The sequence below is a fragment of the Coenobita brevimanus genome, chromosome 102 (assembly GCF_032717465.1).
Source record: "Coenobita brevimanus isolate Jiangsu-jjx chromosome 102, ASM3271746v2, whole genome shotgun sequence".
Taxonomy (NCBI): domain Eukaryota; kingdom Metazoa; phylum Arthropoda; class Malacostraca; order Decapoda; family Coenobitidae; genus Coenobita; species Coenobita brevimanus.
In genome coordinates, this window is record NC_137055.1 from 1172771 (window position 1) to 1194627 (window position 21857).

The 21857-nt window shown below is 43.5% G+C and overlaps 1 protein-coding gene across 1 annotated transcript; it reads left to right on the forward strand.

The window, feature by feature from the left end:
• Nucleotides 1–799: 799 nt before the first annotated feature.
• LOC145415333 (monocarboxylate transporter 12-like) lies at nt 800–13616 on the forward strand. The gene is made up of 5 exons (XM_080284610.1): nt 800–823; nt 5309–5507; nt 5708–6322; nt 11029–11220; nt 13474–13616. Exons 1-5 carry the CDS (start codon nt 800–802, stop codon nt 13614–13616), a joined length of 1173 nt encoding a protein of 390 aa, XP_080140736.1.
• Nucleotides 13617–21857: the final 8241 nt, after the last annotated feature.

Genomic DNA, 21857 nt, shown 5'->3' on the forward strand with positions numbered 1-21857 from the left:
GTAAACCACGCACCTCACCTCGCACCTTTTCTTAAACCTGAAGAGCCGCCCTGACGAAGCTCTGAACGTGGGTGGTGGGTTTATATTCTTCCCGCAAACTGTGGCGTATATCCTCAGTGCCTTGTCCTTGATGATCATGGTAGAGATGCTCACACCCGCCTGGCTCTGGCTGTCAAGCCAGCGGACAAGGTATCCTTCTGTTATGGCCATGACACGCCTTACCACAGACGAGCCCACAATCACTGTCTTGTTGGACGGGAAGAACTTGGTCCAGATCACAACCTTTGGACAATTATTGGCATAAACACACATGCATAACAGCACCCAAAAATCATTACACAGAATAATTTGATGTTTAATTTTTTTATAAGGCAACAATTAAACAGTACACCCTTGAGGGTATAATGTACAGTGACTTTATAAGTACAGTAACCAACGTTGAGGACAATGAAAAAAGAAGCAGGAGAGGAGTGTTGGTGGGACCTGAAGGAAATGGCAAGAGACAAATATTGGTGCAGAGAGTTCATTGAGGCACTCACCTGCTTTTTGAGAGTTTCCCTGTTCTTCCTGAGGGTCCTTATAGTGATTTCAGGAGCCCCTGTTATGCAATGTATTTCAGGGGCTGTCAACCCCTCCTCAGTGAGCTGCAAAATCCTTGCCTTGTCGGTCGCTGAATACTGGTGATGTTTCTGGCCAACCCTATATGCGCGCTTATCCTTAGGCCGCTGCGATCCCCCTTCACTATCACTCTCAGCTCGTCGCTCTGTGTGCTGTACTTCACTGGCGCGCTGCATCTCAAATGTCGAAGCGCGGTCGTCCAGGTGTGGGTCGGGAAGCCACGAGCCATGAGGCGAACACAGCAAAAAAAAAAAAAAAGACAATGGCATGTGGGTCTGTAGTACCACAGCTGTACTGGTAGAGGGCAGGGTGGTCGCAAGGTGGCCGCCAACAAACGAGCATTGGCATGCGTCGTCGGCTGCCGGCTGGAATCATTGAAATGTTGTGAAATTCACGAAATGTGAGACAACTAGGAAACTTTTTTCTTGTGCGAAAAGTAAGGCGTTGAAGTAAAATGCATAAAAAAAAAGAGGATTTACTGTATTTATTTACCATTATTATTATTATGTATTCCATGATAGGTTAGATGACAGTTCAATGGTCATACACGATATATTCTTTGTTGGGTGGCTTAGTTGTCCACACTGTTTTGTACTTCACCTGATGGGTGAGAATCCGTACCCCAAATGACAGTGTTCCCTCCATCAATCCAAGTCTAAGAACAGTTTATAAATCAACCTAAACAAAATTTAACTCTAAAATATCATCAAAATCAGAAAAAAAATTCAAAATCCATCACAAAATTGAGGGTAGGCCTACGATGGGTGGGGTAGGCTGGTATTTCTACCCCCCATCACTATTCCAGGGTATGGCAACAAAGGGTATTGCAAATTGGGGTTTGCCTATATATATATATATATATATATATATATATATATATATATATTACCAGACGCCTTAATCTCGTACGGGGTGGCCACAAACATATCGCCTCCACGTCGCCCAGTCCTCCGCCATTTCACTGTCCTGCTCCCAACTCACACCCCCCTCTCTCATATACCTGTCCACTCCATCGCTCCACCTCATCCTTGGCCTCCCCCTCCCTCTCCCCTCCTCCACCTCACTCACATACACTCTCCTCATCAGTCTCTTATTCTCCATCCTCTCCACATGGCCAAACCACCTCAGAGTGTTCCTCCAAATGCTTCCTATCACATCCACATCCACACCACAACGCTCCTTTATATCCTCATTTGTCAACCTGTCTCTCCATGTGACTCCACAGGCTCATCTTAAATAACTCATTTCCACTGCTCTCACTCTTGACTTCCAAGCTTCACTTCCATACGTTAGAGATGGTATCACAATACTGTCATGTAGTAACTTTTTCACTTCCATGCTCAATTCCCTGTTTCTTATCACTGCTTATAGGGAACCAGCAACCTTTCTTCCTTGTTGTACGCTTTCAAGCACTTCACCCTCCAAACTTCTATCCTTACTCATCACACTCCCCAAGTACTTAAACGTACTCCCGTTTTCCATTTCCTCACCATCCAACCTCACTGTACATTCACTGACTTAACCTCTCTCAAAGAACATCACTTTACTCTTCCCTACATTCACCTTTAAATTCCGTTTCTTACACACACTCGCAAACTCATCTGCTAAACCTTGCAGCTCCCCTTCTTCTTCACTCAACAACACAGTATCATCTGCAAACAACAGTACAGGGAGTTTCCAAACACTACCCTCTCTCACCAGGGCCACTCCAACATCCACTGCCCTACCCTGTACCTCTTTTACTACCCCATCCATGTACAACCATGGAGACATGACACATCCCTGTTTCAACCCAACCTTCAAAGAGAAAAATTCACTCAGTTTACCATCCACACGCACTGCAGCCTTAGCACCATCATACATACACTTCACAGCATTCAACATCTTCCCAACTACTCCATATATTCTTAATACTTTCCACAATTCTTGTCTATCTACCCTGTCATATGCTTTCTCCAAATCCATGAAGGCCGCATACAACTTCTTTCCCTTCGCTATAGAAACTTTTCCACTAAAGATCTAAGAATGAATATCTGATCTACACAACCTCTTCCCTTCGTAAAGTCTCCCTGTTCTTCTCCAACTAATTCCTCTGTTATTTCCCTAACTCTGTCAATAAGTATCCTACCATAAACTTTCCCTGTTACACTAAGAAGACTAATGCCCCTATGATTACCACACACTTCTTTTTCCCCTTTTCCTTTGTACAAGGGAATAATTATACCTGACTTCCAATCCTCCAGGACTCTACCTTCCTCCCAGACCAATCTGCACATCTTCCACATCCATTCTACTACTATCTCTCCCCCATGCTTCAGCATTTCACCACACACTCCATCAATTCCTGGGGCTTTCTCCAATTTGACTTTCTTCATTGCTTCCACAACTTCTATCCTACTGATTTCTTCCTGTCTTCTCACCTCCCTCCTTCTCCCAGCCATTCCCCAGCCACTTATACTCGCATTACTTCCATTCTCTATGTTCAACAACTCCTTAAAGTGTTCTCTCCATCTGCTCACTTTTTCTCCCTTCTCCACTAGTATTCTACCATTTTTATCTTTCACTCCCCTGCTAACTTCACTGCCACCCTGTCTTACTCTCTTCACCTCTTCCCGGAACATTTTCTTACAGTCCCTTCACTTTACAATCAAATTCCTTCCAAGTTCCTCATCCACTCTCTTCTTATTCTCTCTTACTAATCTTTTCATCTCTCTCTTCCTTTCTACATATAACTCTCTTTTCCACCTCTCAACTTCTTCCACGCCCCTATTTCTCATCCATTCATTGTATGCTTTCTTCTTTTATGCCACAATCTGTCTCACCTCTTCATTCCACCATGCTGTTCCTTGCACCCCCTTCCATCTTCTCTTCACCTCACACACCACATCACATGCTGCATATAATTCTTCTGAGATCCACGTCCCCCATCTGCTCTAATCGTTCCTCCACTTCTCTCTTATATTCTGCCTTTTTCTCATCCTCTTGTAACCTTTCCACTCTCCTTGCAACTACTCCTTCCTCCTGTCCTTCCCTTTTTCTGTTTCTCCATCTTACTTGAATCCTAATTCTGGCCACCACCAAGTAGTGGTCAGAAAGTCCACTCCCCCAGCCTCTATAAGCTCTTGCATCCATTACACATCTTTGTATCCTTTCATCCACACACACATAATCAATCATTGCCTTCCTTTCATTCAGTACACCACCCACCCTTCTCATCACTCGCCATGTATACATGTGGATCATTTTGTGTCTGAAGAGGGTATTGGCTATCACCAACCCTCTCCTGGCACAAATGTCCACTAACACACTCCCATTCTCATCTATATCAGCAGGCACACCCCACTCATCAACTATTCCATCCACCTTCATATTCCCTACTTTACCATTCATATCACCATTCAAAAATACTCTCTCATTCCTTTCAAACTTTTCCATACACACTTCCACATTTGTCCAGAACTCTTCTCTCACTCTGCTTGCACGATCTTGCGTTGGCGCATACACGCACACAATCGCCCACATTTGTATTCCAACTTTCAATCTTACCTACACAATCCTTGACCCAACCGATCCATACTCTGTTACGTTCTTCTTCCATCTTTTACTCACAATTATACACACTCCTTCTTTTGCCCTCTCATTCTCACCTATTCCTGCACATATATCCCATCCATAGTCCCATTCTCTCACAGTTTCTCCTCTCCATTTAGTTTCAGTTACTCAACATACATCCACTTTAGCACTCTCAAGCACCTGGACAATCTCTCTTTCACCTCATCATTCGCACCCCTTGCATTCCACGCCGCAATCCGTACCACGTCCTTTGTCCTGACTTGGTCATCAAATTTTGGTTTGTCCTTGTCCGAGGCTTCTTGTTCGTCTTTTTACTTACGGTAGCTGTTTTCTGGGGAGGGGCTCTAACCCTCCGCCAACCCTTTTAGTCGCTTCATACAACAAGCAGGGATACTGGGGGAGTATTCTCGAAAGCCCCCCTACCCCCAGGGGTAGGTTGAAATATTTTTCGGATGAATTGCCTGAAGACATCTAGTTAACATATCAGTCATGGTTAGAATATACTGATAGACCTGAGGATGTCTTTAACAGGGGCCAGCTATATCACGAGCACAGGCAAATGGAGCTTAAAAAGGAGGAAGTAGTATCAAAGGTGCAACAGGGACAGGATGACAACTTTTACCTACATCTTAACACACATGACAAGTCTTATAATATTCACAACATATCAACACATTCCTGGACAGAAGTGCCATCGATATGAACCTATGTTCTCGTCACACTAAAGTGACTTACAGTGGTGTCATGAACAGATTTGTTTACTGCCTGCCCACAGACTGGAAACTAGTATCTGGTGTACTTTCTCCCACATACTGTACACACACTGTCAGCAGCAGCACAAGAGACTCTCCTTATCAGAAAGTGACACTCAGACAGTTCAGCTTAAGACTCTTCCTCACTCAAAGCATTCTCAACTAAAGCATAAACCTCAGGGTAAAATTTCCATAATAACCTCAATCTATATACAGTATTACCTAGCAATATGCACAGTGCCACCAAAAAGACCACTATCCATTTCTGATCTCACCCAGCCCTATCTCCCCTTTCAGTTTCAAAATCTCCTTGTTCAGTCACACTCTTCATTATATTTTCTATATAATGCTTCTTTACCAAACAGAGCATCACTGGTGCCCACGAAGCATGCTTCGGTATTCTGTTCTCGGATTTTCTGCTCAACCTGGGCACGTCCTCACTGCTCACCATCTGGATCTTCAATCTCTGCGCAGTCTCATGGAACCTTTCACCTACACTTGTGCCTTCGTTCACTGACCTGATGGGATACCGCAAGATAACCTTCATAGGAGGAGTGCTGTGCGGTCTGGGAATGGTCTTATCAGCCTTTGCCTCGTCCGCTTATACTCTCCTATTTGCATTTTCTATCTGTATTGGTAAGTATATTTTTACTCAAAACAAAGACTTTCTGAATTAGTATAACTGTGCTCCATAAGATATAATATCTTTTCAACTGTTCTCTTTATGTATATTCATGAAAACTGAGGTCACTGCTTTGTTTCAGGACTTGGAGGTGGAGTTTCTTATGCTTCATGTTGTCTCATCTTACCACTCTACTTCAAGCGACTGCGTGGCAGAGCTTTTGCTGTGTTGCACTGCGGGTTTAGCATGGGAGGAATAGTGTGTCCACACCTCATCACCTTCCTTCAAGACCATTTTGGCCAAAAGGGCGCCACTATCATTGTGGGAGCCATCTCGCTAAACATTTGTGTGGCTGCGATGGTGTTTCACCCTGTGGAGTGGCACAGTGCTGGGTCATCTCAGGCTGTGACAAGGCTGAGATGCCGAAATACCTCCACCAGGACACTGACAGAAACACTGAAGACAGCAACTCACACTTTAAAGGAGAATTTCAAAGCGCTCAAATCTAAGCAAGTTTTGGTTCTGGCTGTCATTTCTGCGCTGTCGTCTAGTGGTTGTAGTCAGATTATTCCAATAATACCAATCGTAATGAAACTGCGAGGCTATACACAGGCTGAAGCAGCGTGGTGCATAACACTGGTCTACACAATCAGCATGGTGAGTCAGATGGTGGTGGCCTCCCTCACAGACTGTTCCTGGTTCAACAAACGAGTCAGCTACATGGCCGGCATCGCTGGCCTGGGCCTCTCCATTCTAGGTATGAAAACTACAGTACACACAGTCCAGGTTACGTGTAACTTATATGTTCTGTAATATCACAGCATCTTATATATATTTTTAAAGTGTGTGTGGGTGTCTCTCTGTCTATTTGTCAGAAGGTGAGCTATTTAAAGGGCTTCAGATGTGTCTAACTTTTTTCTTTTTAATGGGAAAATTAACAGTGTGGTTTGAAGTTGCTACAGCGGCAACCTTAATGGCCAAAAGTATCAAGTCAGCATGGTGGAGCATGACGGCTAATTACTGAAAAGATTTTAACTTCCTTTTTCAACCACATCAATACTGCAACTTATAAATCTAAATAATAAAGTCACGCTGTGTATGTGTGTGTATGTCTGTGCATTTGTTCGTTTAATGTTAATATATATCGACCTGATACGTATTGCATTAGATCATGTAAGTCAGGGGAGAGTCAGAAAAATACAAAGTTTTTTGGAGATCGCGCTTGATGAGATGGCGTGAAATGGTCAGAAATCACGACACACTATAGTGTCTGTGTGTCTGTTCGTTTCTTTCATGAGAACGGTAAAAGGTATCGACCTAATCCTTTTTGCACTGAGTCAGAGTAAGTCTAGGGAGTGTCGGAATAAAATTGGCAATTGCGCACGACACACTGGTTGGAAATCGCAACATGAAGAAATATGTAAAATTAATTATTCTACTTTTTGGTCAGAAATGACCATTGTGGGTTCAATAATGATATGGAAACAATGATATTGCTATTTTGAAGCTTTTGTGTTGGAAAGGTTATTACTCTGTTATCCTGCTTTTGTTTTTTCTTGGAGGGAACATTTTGCGAGTTCCTGGCCTTCGGTCCCTTCTTCCATCGAAAAAAAAAAAAAAATAAGTTAGCCCCACAAACTTTTTCAGGCAAGCACTAGTCACTCTATAAAACCAACATGGTGAATCTTGGTGGCTGGGTGGAAGGGTGGTGGGCACTTGGGTTGGGTGTGTGGACGGATGGATGGGGTGGGCGGGAGAGTGAAGTGGATGGGCAGGGTTGGGTGGGTAAGCAGGGTGGCAGGGTTGGGCAGGTAGGTGGGTGGGCATGGTTGGGTGGGTAGGCGGGCGAGCAGGGCTGGGCAGGGCTGGGTGGATAGGTGAGTGGGCAAGCTTGAGGGGGTGGGTGTAGCGGGGCAAGTGGGGGCAGCGTGGGTGGGGGTGAGTGAGTGGGCAGCATGGGTGGGTGGTTAGGTGAGTGCAGTAGAGTAGGTGGGTGGGTGGATAGTGGGAAAAAAAAGTCCATGGTAAGAATAGGTCCATGGTAGGAATAAGTCTATGGACAATACAACCCTGAGTATATGGAACAAAGTGGGAACATACAGTAAGTCTAATGGATAAAATGAGATCCCAGGGGGTCTCGTCTCTTTTCATGAGTAGGAATGGATTTTAATTGTCAACATTATTATTATTCTTTTTTATGCGAGGAAGAAGGAACCAAAGGCCGCGAGCCCACAATTATTGTTCCTTCCAAGAGAAAAACAAAATACAAGAGCCAAATTCAAGATCCGATCATTTCAAGATGCCTGGACACACTGCATTTCAAAGACTGGAGATCATAGGAAGAAGGAAATACAGACAGAGGGAGACAGTTCCAGAGCTGACCTGTTACATAAATGAAGGACTGGGAGTAACGGTTAACTCTTGCATTAGAGAGCTGGACAGAAAAGGAATGAGAGTTTCCTGCTAGACGGGTGCTACGCACCCGTCATAGAGGTAGAGGGATCCAAGCAGACAGTTCAGAGGAACAGTGACCATTGAAGTAGCGATAGAAAAGAGATAAAGATGCAACAGTGCAGCGAAGAGACAGAGGTTGAAGGGAGCCAGTGAGAGGAGGAGAGTTAATGAGACGAAAAGCCTTAGACTCCACCCTATTGAGAAGAGCTGTATGTGCGGAGCCTCCCCACACATGAGAGTTGTACTCCACACAGGGGTGAATAAAAGCCGTGTATAAAGTCAACAACTGTGCAGGGGTAAAGAAGGAACAGAGTCGGCTTAGCACATCTAATCTCTTGGAAGCAGATTTTACAAGAGATGTAATATGATCTTTCCAAGATAAGTACCGAGTAAATGAAATCCCAAGCATGTTCAAGGATGATGCAGGATTAAGCTGAATATTATTAAACATTAGTGGGTATACCTGTAGAAGATTTTGTCAGGTTGATAGGTGTAAAAACTGAGTCTTTGATGTATTAAAAACAAACAGATTATTTTTACCCCAGTCAGAGATATGAGCCAAGTCAGACATTAGGTGTGCCATAACCTCATCTCGTTTGCTGAAGTAATTGCTGAGATGGACGTTGTGGGAATCGAATGGAAAGGTGAAGGGTGGAGTCATCAGCGTATGAGTGGATAGGGTTAGATGTACACCCTAGAAGGTCATTGATGAATAAAAGGAAGTGAGTTGGTGATAGGACAGAGCCCTGAGGAACACCACTGTTGACAGATCTAAGAGAAGAACGATGGCCGTCTACAACAGCAGCTATAGAACGACCAGAATGGAAGCTAGAGATGAAGGAACAGACAGAAGGATAAAAACCGTAAGAGGGCAGTTTGGAAATTAAAGATTTATGCCAGACTCGATCGAAAGCCTTTGAGATGTCAAGTGCAATGGCAAAGCTTTCACCAAAGTCCCGAAAGGAGGATGACCAGGAGTCCGAAAGGTAGGTGAGAAGATCGCCAGTGGAGCGTCCCTGACGGAACCCATATTGACGATCAGAAAGTAGGTTGTGATAGGAAAGATGCTTTAAAATTTTTCTATTAAGAATTGACTCGAAAACCTTTGAGATACAGGATGTTAAAGCAATTGGACGATAGTTACAGGGTTGGGAATGGTCACCCTTCTTTGGGACTAGCTGAATGAGAGTAAACTTCCAGCAAGAAGGACAGACAAAGGCGAAAGAGTTTACCTAGGTAGGGTGTAAGCACAGAAGCACAGTTCTTGAGAACAACAGGAGGGACTCCATCAGGCCCATATGCCTTGTTAGTACTGAGGCATGTGATGGCAGAAAATACATCAGCTGAAGACATTTTAATGTCAGCCATAAGGAAGTCAGAGGGGGGAAGTGATGGAGGAACAGCACCGGAATCATCTAAGGTAGAATTGGAGGAGAAAGTCTGAGTGAAGAGATCTGCTTTATCAGTAGAAGAAATAGCTACAGAGCCATCAGAGTAGAAAAGAGGAGGGAAGGATGATGAGGTAAAGTTGTTAGAAAGGTTTTTGGCAAGGTGCCAGAAGGAGCAGGAAGAATTTAACAGAAAGAAAGAGTAAAAAAACTCACTACTTATGAGAACTACCTGTACTTATATAACCGCATAGAACGAAAAACTTTACTTGGTACTTGTAAGGCAAATTTAAAAGTAGGTGATGGTACAGAGGCGTTCATAAGTGGTGATATACTTCTGCCTGTGTATGGTCAGAAACAATTATCTTCCAAGTTCCATCTGAAGAAAACTAACAACTGGTGAAATATAACGAAAACCCCATCTTTACGAGTGAGTGTCTCAGATGGTTTCATTTTTCCCTCAAGTATTCATCATAGCTTTGGGGAGATACTTGTCCGTCTGTCTGTGCTTTGGTGCCCTCTCGCAGCCGGTTGTGGAATTTTCTAGCCCACTGTAACCACTGTGAACATTAACAGTAACAAAATCGTGTACCATTATCATTGCTCATATTTTGTATGACTGACGTTGCGTCTGATCATGTATGCACACATAGGTAAATACATACAAGCACACATACATACATACACAAACAAACGCCCATTTACGAACACACACACACACACACACACACACACACACTCACACATATGCACAACCACAAACATGAAAACGTTGATAAGGCAGTGCAGGCAGTGTGACAGTTATATATTTTGGAGATGATTAATGTTAGCCTCTAGTGCAAAGGGTTGACAATTTTTGAAATACATACAGTACATCCAGCATGCATACAATTTATACATGGGTTATACAGTGTAACCTTTGTACTTCTGGCATTATGTATATTCACCTTCCTCAAATGCCATATAATGTATAAGCAGAGCACCTGTTACGAGAAACCACAGTACACGATTGAGACCATAAGACTGATGCATCACTGTCTTATATTCCACTCCCCTCCCTCCCTCTCACCATTAGAAACCACTGGGAACAAAAGGCATGCCACCTTAAATGATTTTCTCTCTATGAAATTTGAAAAGCACTCTGTTAAATTTGCCACAGGCGAAACTGTAGCTTTTATTTGGCCCCAGATCAGTGTCACCAGTGTCTTGCTTTGGATTCAAGAACTAATGGAGAGAAATCAGGAATGGTTCCTGGACTCTTGTTACTGAAGATGGTATGTCAGTGATCATAAAGGGTGGCATGAGAAATGTGCTGAACTTCAGCAGCTTTTTCTGGACTGGTTTTGAAAGCAAATTCTATATCAGAATGGGACCAGGTCTACATGTTAAGTTTCCCCATGTCTTGATGATTTTGTATATTTTCTTTCATTCCATTATAACTAACCTAACCCTCAATCTAACAACCAAACCAAACCCTAATCTAACATTCGGTATGCTCAACTAACCTACATCCTCCTGCATTAGACAAAGCACCAATCGTGGCTATGTACAAGAGTCTAATTCCTTGATTCCCTAAGATATAGCGTTTTCAGTCTCTGATTTAGGTGTGCCGTCATTCCAGCCTTCAGTGTGGTGTGGGATTTAACCCTGATAAACCTGGCCCTTACCTTGTGGGGTGTGTCCGTTGGCATCTGCAACACACTAGCCATTCTCATCGCCATCCACTACTTAGGGCAGCGCCTCTACGTCGACTACTTTAGCGTGGCGGGCACCTTCACTAGCATCTGGTTCCTTCTGCATGGCTCCCTCTTTGGTGAGTCCTTGGCATCATTACCTGTGTGACAATTCAAAGTATTTTAGGGTGTTACTGGAAGTGGGTCTGGGTACTGTGTAACACCACCTGTAGCAGTGTGTCCTATACACTACACCTCAGTATCTTCTTGTATGCTATTGATGCAACCCACCTGGACAGTACAAGCAGCATACATGAAAGAACCCAAAAAATAATAATGAACCCCTTCGCGCATGGTAAGTTGCAGTTTCACGTTCCACAACACATCGGCTTTCTCCCCTCCCCCTGCTGCCCATGACGCACTGCAAAAAAAGTGTATTCTCAGCTTATTTTCACCACCCAAACATATTTATTTTGCCACAAAACCTACATATTCCTATTCGTCAATGTTTGTTCTAAATGATAAGCAAAAAAAAAACACACAAAAAAAAAAACACTATACATATGTTAGGGTGGTATGAATAAACATTCAGGAACATTCATCTCAATTCCCAACATCATTGCTAAAATGTTTATTAACCTATCTGCACATGTTATACCTTCATTTGAAAGAGAATTTTATTAGCTTTCGAATGGGTTTGACGCATTTTCATAAGAGGTATGATTCTCGAGTAATAAGCTAAAAAGTAAAACTTATTTCTGACAGACTATAGTTTTTATTCAGAGAGCTCTAGTGAAAAACTTTTCTTAGCAGTGTTATGTTTTTATTTTATCAACTTATGCAGAATTTCATGGGCTTTCATTTGATATCAGAATGGTTCTCCTATGCCTCATAGTTTTAAAGAAAAATGCAAAAAATTACAGTGTACCCATGCCGTGTCATGACTGTAGGGCGGTTTCTCGCTTCCCTCTAAGTTCCTGTACATATTTCACCAATTCCGTTTACACTAGATATGCACACTATAGTCACATGATTCACTGTCACTATTTTTATAGTTGAATACTCACCTTTGGTGCAGGGTAGAGGCAGTGTAATTGATTAGAAACAGTACCATAATCTTCGTTGGGCCAACAGCTGATAACGACCAGGCACGCTTCACAAACACCTATTTCCTATTGCAAACACCAAATCTAATCACAACAGTGCCCAAAAACTATACATAAGCACTAATGGTATAGTGAATTATGTTACACGGGCAGGATGGGGGTAATAGAGGAGATTTAAAGGGACAAAACTGCACACAACCTTCCCCATTCACAGCTCATTTGGTACTTAAAAACCTGTCTGCTCTCTCGTGGGTATCGGGACCCACGATTGCCAACTCATTACTTTTGACGAGAGCCAGGCAAGCTATGACGCCTCCAAAAATGATGCATATTAACCAAAAACTTTTTTTGGTAAATATTTTATGGTTTTATGACGCTAAAGGCGTCATTGCATATTTACAAGGAAAGACCCTAATGACGCATAACGCGTCACCGTGTACAAAGTGGTTAATGGTGAAACACACACACACACACACACACACACACACAGATATATACCTGTATATATATATATATATATATATATATATATATTTCATTGAAGCCCAGTGTCCAGAGTATTGGACAGAACTGGGTTTTTTCAAGTCTTCATAAAGTAGGGAACCCCCGGGTAGGGACCTATGACCTTTGCGACTATGAGCCGATAGGCGGAGGGCGGTACGCTTAGTGCCCTCCCAGTGCAGTGCCTTGCCCAGTACCCCTGGGATCCAATGGGATATATATATATATATATATATATATATATATATATATATATACACGTGTGTGTGTGTGTGTGTGTGTGTGTGTGTGTGTGGTCGTACATCTGTAAGAAGAATAAACTGTCAGGGAGGAGGTGCTCAGAAGTGCACCATGTTGATAATAACGTATATGCAAAGTACAAGAGAATGTTCAGGCACACAATCAACAATAAACAACAGAGGAGATGGTGCTAAGAAACCACTGTGATGAAATCATAAATTTAAAATTTTTCGTTAGTTTATACATACATGGTGATCTGTTAGAAGCACTCCACTAGAAACTCGCCTGATGATGTATTGTGTTGTAGGTACGGCTCAGTCTGCTGGTGTGGACGTGGAAGTGGCAGTGGGAGCAGAAAATGAATAAATGACGCAGGGCAAACACTGATAACTCTGACTGAGCCATCCATGGAACACAAGAAATCATCTGATGAGCTGGAACAAGGAGCGTTATATATGGGTCACCCTCTAAACTGTCTGTCTTGGCTGACACTGTGTAACTTGGTGCCAGTCAGTCTGTGTGTAACTCATGTCTTCCTCATGGCAGGTGCAGTGACTGATGCTACGGGCTCCTACACGGCGAGTCTGTTACTTCTGGCTGCCACTCAGTTTGTATGCTTCATCCTGTGGCTGTTCATGCCAGCTGCTGTTGCTCATGACGCCCGTAGTGAGCACCGAGAGGCTGCCTGAGTCATGGAGTCGTATTCATGTGGCTTCCAGGAGTTGCTTACACCATGTCTTTAGCGATTTGGTTTTGCACATTATACCTCAACATCCTCTTTGTTTATTTTTGATGGAAATTATGTCAATACTAAAGTGATATGAATACCATACAGGAGAACGTCAGAATGTAAAGGTGTATTATGCAACTTAAAGGATTCCATTGCAACCGTTTCTTAGCGACTGTATTTTGGACATTACAGCTCAGTATCCTCTTGTACACTGTTCATGTAGATGTCTGGTGGTATGGTTGGTAGAATGCTAAGGTGGCAGCACCACAGTTCTGTGCACCACAGTTCTAGTCCAAGAGGTGGATAGAGATTTTTCTACCATGAAGACAGTACCAGGGGCGTAGATCAATCTCCTACCTTAATTTTCTACATTAACCTTCTCACTTAACATATGGAAGTGAAGCCTGGACTCTGCTGGAAGGACACAGGCCAAGACTGAGACAATTCAGAATAATAACTCTGAGGATCGTATGGAGTTAGGCTGAAAGACAGACAGAGGCGAAAGGGTATTGTGGTGTTGATATGGATGTTTTAGATAGTATTAGAAGTTCCCTCAGATGCCTGGCCATGCTGAGGGAAAGTTGGAGAGACTGAACAGGGAGAAAGCAAGTGAGTCAAGTGATGGGGAGAGAAGGAGAATGAGGACGAGAATGAGGGATGGGGTGGAGAGGTATATGGGATGGAGGGATGGGGTGGAGGGGTATATATATGGGATGGAGGGATGGGGTGGAGAGGTAGCCTATATGGGATGGAGGGATGGGGTGGAGAGGTATATATATGGGATGGAGGGATGGGGTGGAGAGGTATATGGGATAGAGGGATGGGGTGGAGAGGTATATATATATGAGATGGAGGGATGGGGTGGAGAGGTATATTTATATGGGATGGAGGGATGGGGTGGAGACGTATATGGGATGGAGGGATGGAGTGGAAAGGTGTATGGGATGGAGAGGTAAATCAAAGAGAGTGATGAGTCGGAAGGAGGGCAGCGTGAAGGCGAAGGACAGGGTGACATGGAGGCGATTTCTCTGTGGCTACCTCCTTTATAATTAATGTCACTTACTCTAGATAAATATAGAGCCTAAAATAAAGAACTATAGTTTACATTTCAACTCCTAAGTGGTTCATTTAGGCACGACACTTAATTGCAGTCAGAGAGAGAGAGAGAGAGAGAGAGAGGAGAGACAGGAGGGGGAGGACACAAGAAGACCAAGTTACATGTTATAAAAATTCCCCTGCTGAGAGAGAGAGAGAGAGAGAGAGAGAGAGAGAGAGAGAGAGAAAGGAGAGACAGGAGGGGGAGGAGACAAGAGAGACAAAAGGCCTCCGGAAGCCACAAGTTTAATTAAGAAGATTAAAGGATTCCCCGTCTGGAGGCTGTCGAGAGGTAGGTGTGTGTGTGTGTGTGTGTGTGTGTGTGTGTGTGTGTGTGTGTGTGTGTGTGTGTGTGTGGAGGATATTATGACCAGATATTCACAAGTCAAAATTGAAAAAAAGAAAAAAAAAACATTAATTTCAGCATACGAAAAATAAACAGCACAATAAAATGTTCTTAAAATCTAATTACAAGAAAGAAAAAATTGTTACAAAATATTGATATGGAAAAAAATGTTGCCAATATTAGATAATTTAATACTGGAACAAAATATCTGACTGAAAATGTGAGGTGGAGAAAAATAGTGAGGCTTATCATTATTACCAAGCCTCAAAACTCATGAATACACGAGAATAAAGAGATCAAACATTTTTAATATGAAAGACACACACACACACACACACACATACACACACACACACACACACACACACACACACACACACCACAGAGAGAGAGAGAGAGAGAGAGAGAGAGAGAGAGAGAGAGAGAGAGAGAATATACACCTAACACCTTGACACAATATTCGTAAATGTGGACAAGGAAAATCTATCTATTTCCAGACGCCTTCATCCCGTAAGGGGTGGCCACAAACAAATCGCCTCCATGTAGTCCTTTCCCCCACCATTTCGCTGCCCTCCAACCTGCACATCCCCCATTTTTTTAAAGACAAGTTAATACTTTCTTGTATGGTATTTGTGCATATTCTATCCAGACTGCCAATGCTATACTCTCATTACTTGAACTTGGCCTAAAACTGACATCTCTCCATCTTCAACGCTGAGCTGTAGCAATAAATTCGCCCTTAGTACGATGCTAGTCACGAGGAAGTGCTATGAAAAGCATTTAGAGCCACTGCATCACCTTCTACACAATAAATTCACCCTTAAATATGATGCCAGTCACGAGGAAGTGCAATGAACAGCATTTAGAGCCACTGCATCACCTTCTACACAACAAATTCACCCTTAAATATGATGCCAGTCACGAGGAAGTGCCATGAAAAGCATTTAGAGCTACAGCACCATCTCATACACTGTGCTACGTGAAGTAAGCCCCAAGAGGACGAAAATCTGGGCCAAGTAAAGGTGAACTGACTAAACCCCTTATACGGTGCAAGACTTTTTCCGTCCTGAATAAAACTGCCAATGCTCGTCAAATCCAGCATGCTTCCTATACACTGAGAATGAGTTATAGAAATCATGTTAAACTTTTTTGATACGCATGAGGGAGTGAGTTGGGGGGAGGGCAGTCATATGGTGGGTGACAGAGCGACTTGGAGGCGTTTTGTCAGCGGCCACCCTTTCCGGGATTAGGGTGTCGGGCTATAGATAGATAGAGATGATTTCACTGCTGAGGCTAACAGTCCACAGATAGAATGAGATATCTAAGTCTACAGTACGAGCAACTATTCTCTTTTACTCACACTTGGCCTAAAATTGCCATCTTTCCACCTTGAATAATCGAAGTTGTGATAATAGACTAACACCACAATACGTTGCTAGTCACGAAGAAGTGCAATGGAAAGGATGTAAACTGTAGCACTTTTTTTCTTACCATCAGCTACATGAAATAAGATGCAAAAGAACGAAAATCTGGGCCAAGTTAAGGTAAAAAAGGTAACAACAGAGTAACTAACACCACAATATGTTGCTAGTCACGAAGAAGTGCAATGGAACGGATGCACCCTGTTGCATTTTTTTTTTTTTACCACTCAGCTACATGAAATAAGGTGGAAATGAACGAAAATCTGGACCAATTTAAGCTAAAAAAAGTAACAGACTAACACCAAACTATGTCGCTAGTTACGAAGTGCAATGGAAAGGATGTAGACTGTAGCACTTTTTTTTTAACCACTCAGGTACATGAAATAAGGTGCAAAAGGACTAAAATCTGCGCCAACTTAGGGTAAAAAGGGTATAGTGAGGTGGTGGTTGTGTTCCTGTGCCTATAGTGACGGACAGTGCTATGAGAGGCATCAGTCTTGGCGTCTCTCCTAATTTACTTTCCATGGACAGAACCCGAAGCTACCGACACTGATGACACGGATCTGTGGCTTAAGGAAGAGTCTATTTATCTATAGACCTAAGCTGCTTCCCCCAAAGAAAGAGAGATAGCCGAGACAGGACGACACACTCCCAATTCACTCATCCACACACACACACATTTATTTCTATCTTAGCCCCAAGCTGAGATGGGACAGATCCTCACCGCATCACACCGCACGAGGGTCAACTGCGCAGTGGAATCAGCGATATCCTCAGCAGGGCCTGATAGAAGAGCTGGTTTACCCCTGCCACATCATACTGAACCCATCGCCTTACCCAATGAGCATAGATAAATAATGACAAGGAACTGGTCATCATCCTGGACTCACGATGGTGTACTATGAGCAGTATAAATGGTCACCCCTCCTGCTTTTCTTCCCGTGGACTGAACCCGAAATTAGGGGCAATGACGGCAATGATGCATGGTCGAATTTAGTACTCTGGAGGATGGAGAGGGGACGTAATTGCTAACGGGATGACCACTTGTCTGATTTGATGCTCAGCCACAGCCATAGTCTTCAAAATCTATTACCAAATCCCCATTTTCATCTAAACGATTCTTTGGTAACATTATGTAAGAGATTTAGTGTATATATTATGGTGAATAGCATCGTTCTTTCATTATAGGTAAGTAATGGTTTGTAGAGACTAGAAGGAGTGCACACCTCCTTCTTCCCCTCCCCACAGTTCGTGCGTGTGATGCATGGTCAGATAGCCATGAGTGTCTGTTGCTGTGGATTCACCTAACTGGTTTTAAAGGCCATGGAGAGAGAAGCAACAGAGGGGATGATAGCACACAGAACCATTAAGAAGTGTAGGCCAGAGGGTGTGAGTCTTGAGGGATGGGGGTTGGATATATGAAGAAGTTTAGGGGGAAGTGAGAAACAAGATGCAGGAGAGAATGTGGTGGGCAGTGTTAATGAGCTGAAAGGTCTCTCTCTCTCTCTCTCTCTCTCTCTCTCTCAACACACACACACACACACACACACACACACACACAGTCTAATATGCAGATGTTGGAGCATTTATTCCCTCTCTCATTAAGCTGCAGCTGGTGGCAAGACTTACTCAGATTCAGGGAAGGCCGGCGTGGTGGGTAACATGCATAAAATTACCATCTGGCTTCATTCCACGACCATCTCCTGCCCGCCCTTCCCTAGTACTACACGTTTGTGAGGTGGTAAGCGGTGGCGACCATCATCCACTCACGTGATGTAGTGCAGCTTACTTTTTCCTTCACCTTCATTTTTTTTTTTTCTATATCTAACCTCCTCTCTGTTTCTCCCATCCTTCCTGTCACTTTTATTCTTCTTCTTGCCACTTCATGTGGATCTACACTGAGCGACAAGCCTAATGGTTTCTTGTACCCTAGCAAATCATTTAAAGCGCTGGGTGATAACCATATACCGGGGCGAGGTGCTTCCTATGGTGCCCGAGTTAACTGGGCAGAGAGAAGTAAATGTGGCGTCCATCCGGGAACCAAACCGCCACACTTTACCCCGCGCCTTGCCACACCGAACAGCCCTGGAGGGACGGTTGCTTGCCTGTGGTTGATGGGTCAAGCATGCTTGGCCTGAAACCGGGGTTATTCAAAAACAAAAGCAACGCGTCATGACTCTTACATCGTACGTCTTCCTTCCTTACTTTTCGTTTGTCCTTTCCATCCGTCCGTCCAGCCTTCCTTCACTTTTTCCTTACCTTTCCTTCCTTTCGTGTATAGGCGTCATAACTGGTCGAGTAATGAGTAGGTCTCTATTACTGTTCACACCTCTACCTTCAATGACGCCACGGGGATGGCTACCAAAATTAGGCTCACACTCTAAATTTGCGCTCAGAAAGTGACAGAAAGTCGCCAGGCACAAAAGTATCTGTAAAATGACTAAAGAATAAGGGAAGACTGTTAAAACCTGATATAGATTTGTAATGAACCGTAACTATATAGAAGAAAATATATATGACCAAAACACGATTTTTCTATTTTTTTTACGTGGCGAAGATCCCTAACACAATTCAGCTCAGATGATGGCTAAGTGTAGTCAGACTGGCGGCTCGATCTGACTAACAACCAAGGAGACTCATCAAATTTCAGACAACCACAACTTAGTATTCAAGTTATGAGTGATAGTTCCCTCGGGTAAAAGTAAACCTAACCTACCTACCTACCTTTCTGTCTATCTATTTACCTATCTATCTATCTGTCTGTCTGTCTGTCGGTCTGTGTCTGCCTGTGTCTGTCTGTCTGTTTGTCTATCTACTGTATCTATCTATTCACCTATCTATCTATGTCCGTCTGTGTCTGTCTATCTGTCTGTCTGTCTGTCTATCTATTTACCTATCTATCTACCTGTCCGTCTGTGTCTGTCTGTCTGTCTGTCTGTCTACCTATCTATCTATCTATCTGTCCGTCTGCCTGCCTGCCTGTCTGTCTCTCTGTCTATCTACCTATAATGATACACACCAACAGTCAGTGGCTAAACACGAATGTAGAGGCGGGTGGTGTCCAGCGTAGGAGTGGCCTTCGCTGGCTGGACGCAAAAACCATGTATTGAGTTGGTCCCGTGAAAAGCGTAATAATGAAGGCGGGGGCACGTGAAAGGAAGCGAGGCTGAGGGGGCGAGGGAGGCAGGATATACGGGTTTACGAGAAAGGGATCGAGGGAGGCAGGATTTACCGGTTTACTAGAAAGGTAGCGATGGTGAGAGAGCGAGGGAGGCGAGATTTACGGGTTTACGAGAAAGGGAGCGAGGCTGAGGGAGCGAGCGAGGCAGGATATACGGGTTTACGAGAAAGGGAGCGAGGGTGAGGGAGCGAGCGAGGCAGAATTTACGGGTTTACGAGAAAGGGAGCGAGGGTGAGGGAGCGAGGAATAGGAAGGGAAGCAGGATTAAGAATATTCATGTGAAATGGTGTGAGGCTGGGAGAGGGAGGCTGAGGGAGCTGGAAGGGGGGCCGAGTGAGTGTGAGGGAGCGGGGGTGAGGGAGGGAGGATGAGGGAGGGAGGGAGGGAGGATTCAGGGGGTCACGGGGAAGGGAGAGGATTGAGAATTGGATGCCACAAAGCCTCCCATACCACACTATAAACGACCGTCAATGTTCTCGACCCTGTCTTCGACACACTTCCTTCCTCCCCGGCCCAACATTCCTTCCCCTTTTCCTCCTTCCTCACATTCTTTCTTCCCCCTCCCATTTTCTCCCCTTGGGCAAACATTCCTCCCTCCTACACACTCTCCTCCGCCCACTTCTTTCCCTTTTTTATTTCTTCTACATCTTCTTCTCCTCCTCCTCCTCTTCCTCCTCCTCCTCCTCCTTTTTCTTCTTCTCCTTGTATAAAACCTATCTATCTATATAAAGCTAGACGCCTCAATCCCGTAAGGGGTGGCCACAAACAAATCGCCTCCATGTCGCCCTGTCCCCCGCCATTTCATGAGTTATATCAAAGATTACTGCCTTTGCTCAACTGCCTGCATCCCTCTCCCATAACTGCGGCCGTGCAGCATCAATCAAGATACATTCCCTCATTTCTGCCTAGCTTTTTAATGCAACAGTTCACCAATACTCCCAGTTCTTCACATAGGCAACTGGTCGACTTTGCAACTGTCTTCCCTAAATTTCCCCCTGTGCCTATCAGTGTCAGTCTTCTAATCCTTCACTCCAGTGACGCCTATATATTGTAATTGGTACTTCAAACAATGTTATTCAGCTGGGTTAGATGATAGCCTTCGATTATAGCTTTCATCAGGCTTGGATTATAATTACACTACTTAAGGCCAACTACAATTTCAATTACAATTACTTAAGTTTCAATTAAATACGGGTACTTCTTTACCAAACAGGCGCGGCGATTCCACCTGTAAAACAACTCACGAGCTCAAATTAAGTAGGTTTGGCACATACGCAACAGTTACCATGACTTGTGACTGCAAGAAGTTATTAGAAAAAAACAAAATATACCTTTTGCGGGGCCCTATGGGAAACAATGATTTACCCTAACCTAACCTATCCAAACCAAACCTAATCCAACCTAACCTCTCTTGTGTTTGACAGCCAAATGTCGAATTTAAAAATGCGCGTTAGTAACGTTAATATGGACTGCTACTGGTAAACCTCCGTGGAATATTTACACATTCCAAACCCTCATTTATAGCTTTCAGAGGTATGTTTATAAATCTGCCCAGTAGCTGTGGTAATCCAGGAACAGTAACACGCAACCTGTGAATGGCATTAGAATAGAAAGTATGGACAGGCCGCGCCCGTGTGGTAAAGAATTGATGAATTATAATTACTGTTCAAAATATTCTCAAATTAGTTTCATTTTCAGTTATATGAAGCTTAAGAGTAATTACTGAAGTAACATGTAGATCGTTTCTCGTGTTTCATGTTAGTTTACATTTCCTGGGATGTGTTCCGACGATCTGTTCCTGGTGATTACCGTACTTATATTCCTACGTTTACACGCACATTTATAGTTTATCAATAACTCCCCGTTCTCAAAAGTAAATATACATATTCATACACGCGCACAAAGCAAACTTACCTTAATTAAGATCGCAATAACGCCGTAAGATGATAAATAGATCCTATACATCACCGCCACGACCACCACCTACACATTGTATTGCTCCCACAATGCCTTGCGTTTCAGCGTTGCCAAAGTCAGCTAAACTTGCTATAAAACGCTAGACTCAAAGCCACAAAATACATAAACTGCTCCATAAACGTCAAAAAAGTGTTATAATCCCTGGAACAATGTTTGAAATGTGTAAAAAAAAAAAATATT

Coding starts and splice junctions, on each gene's coding strand:
- LOC145415333 (XM_080284610.1), top strand. CDS start 800: ATGTCGAAGCGCGGTCGTCCAGGT. Junction 5,508..5,707: donor CATAGGAGGAGTGCTGTGCG/GTCTGGGAATGG, acceptor GCTTTGTTTCAG/GACTTGGAGGTGGAGTTTCT. Junction 11,221..13,473: donor TCTGCATGGCTCCCTCTTTG/GTGAGTCCTTGG, acceptor TCCTCATGGCAG/GTGCAGTGACTGATGCTACG.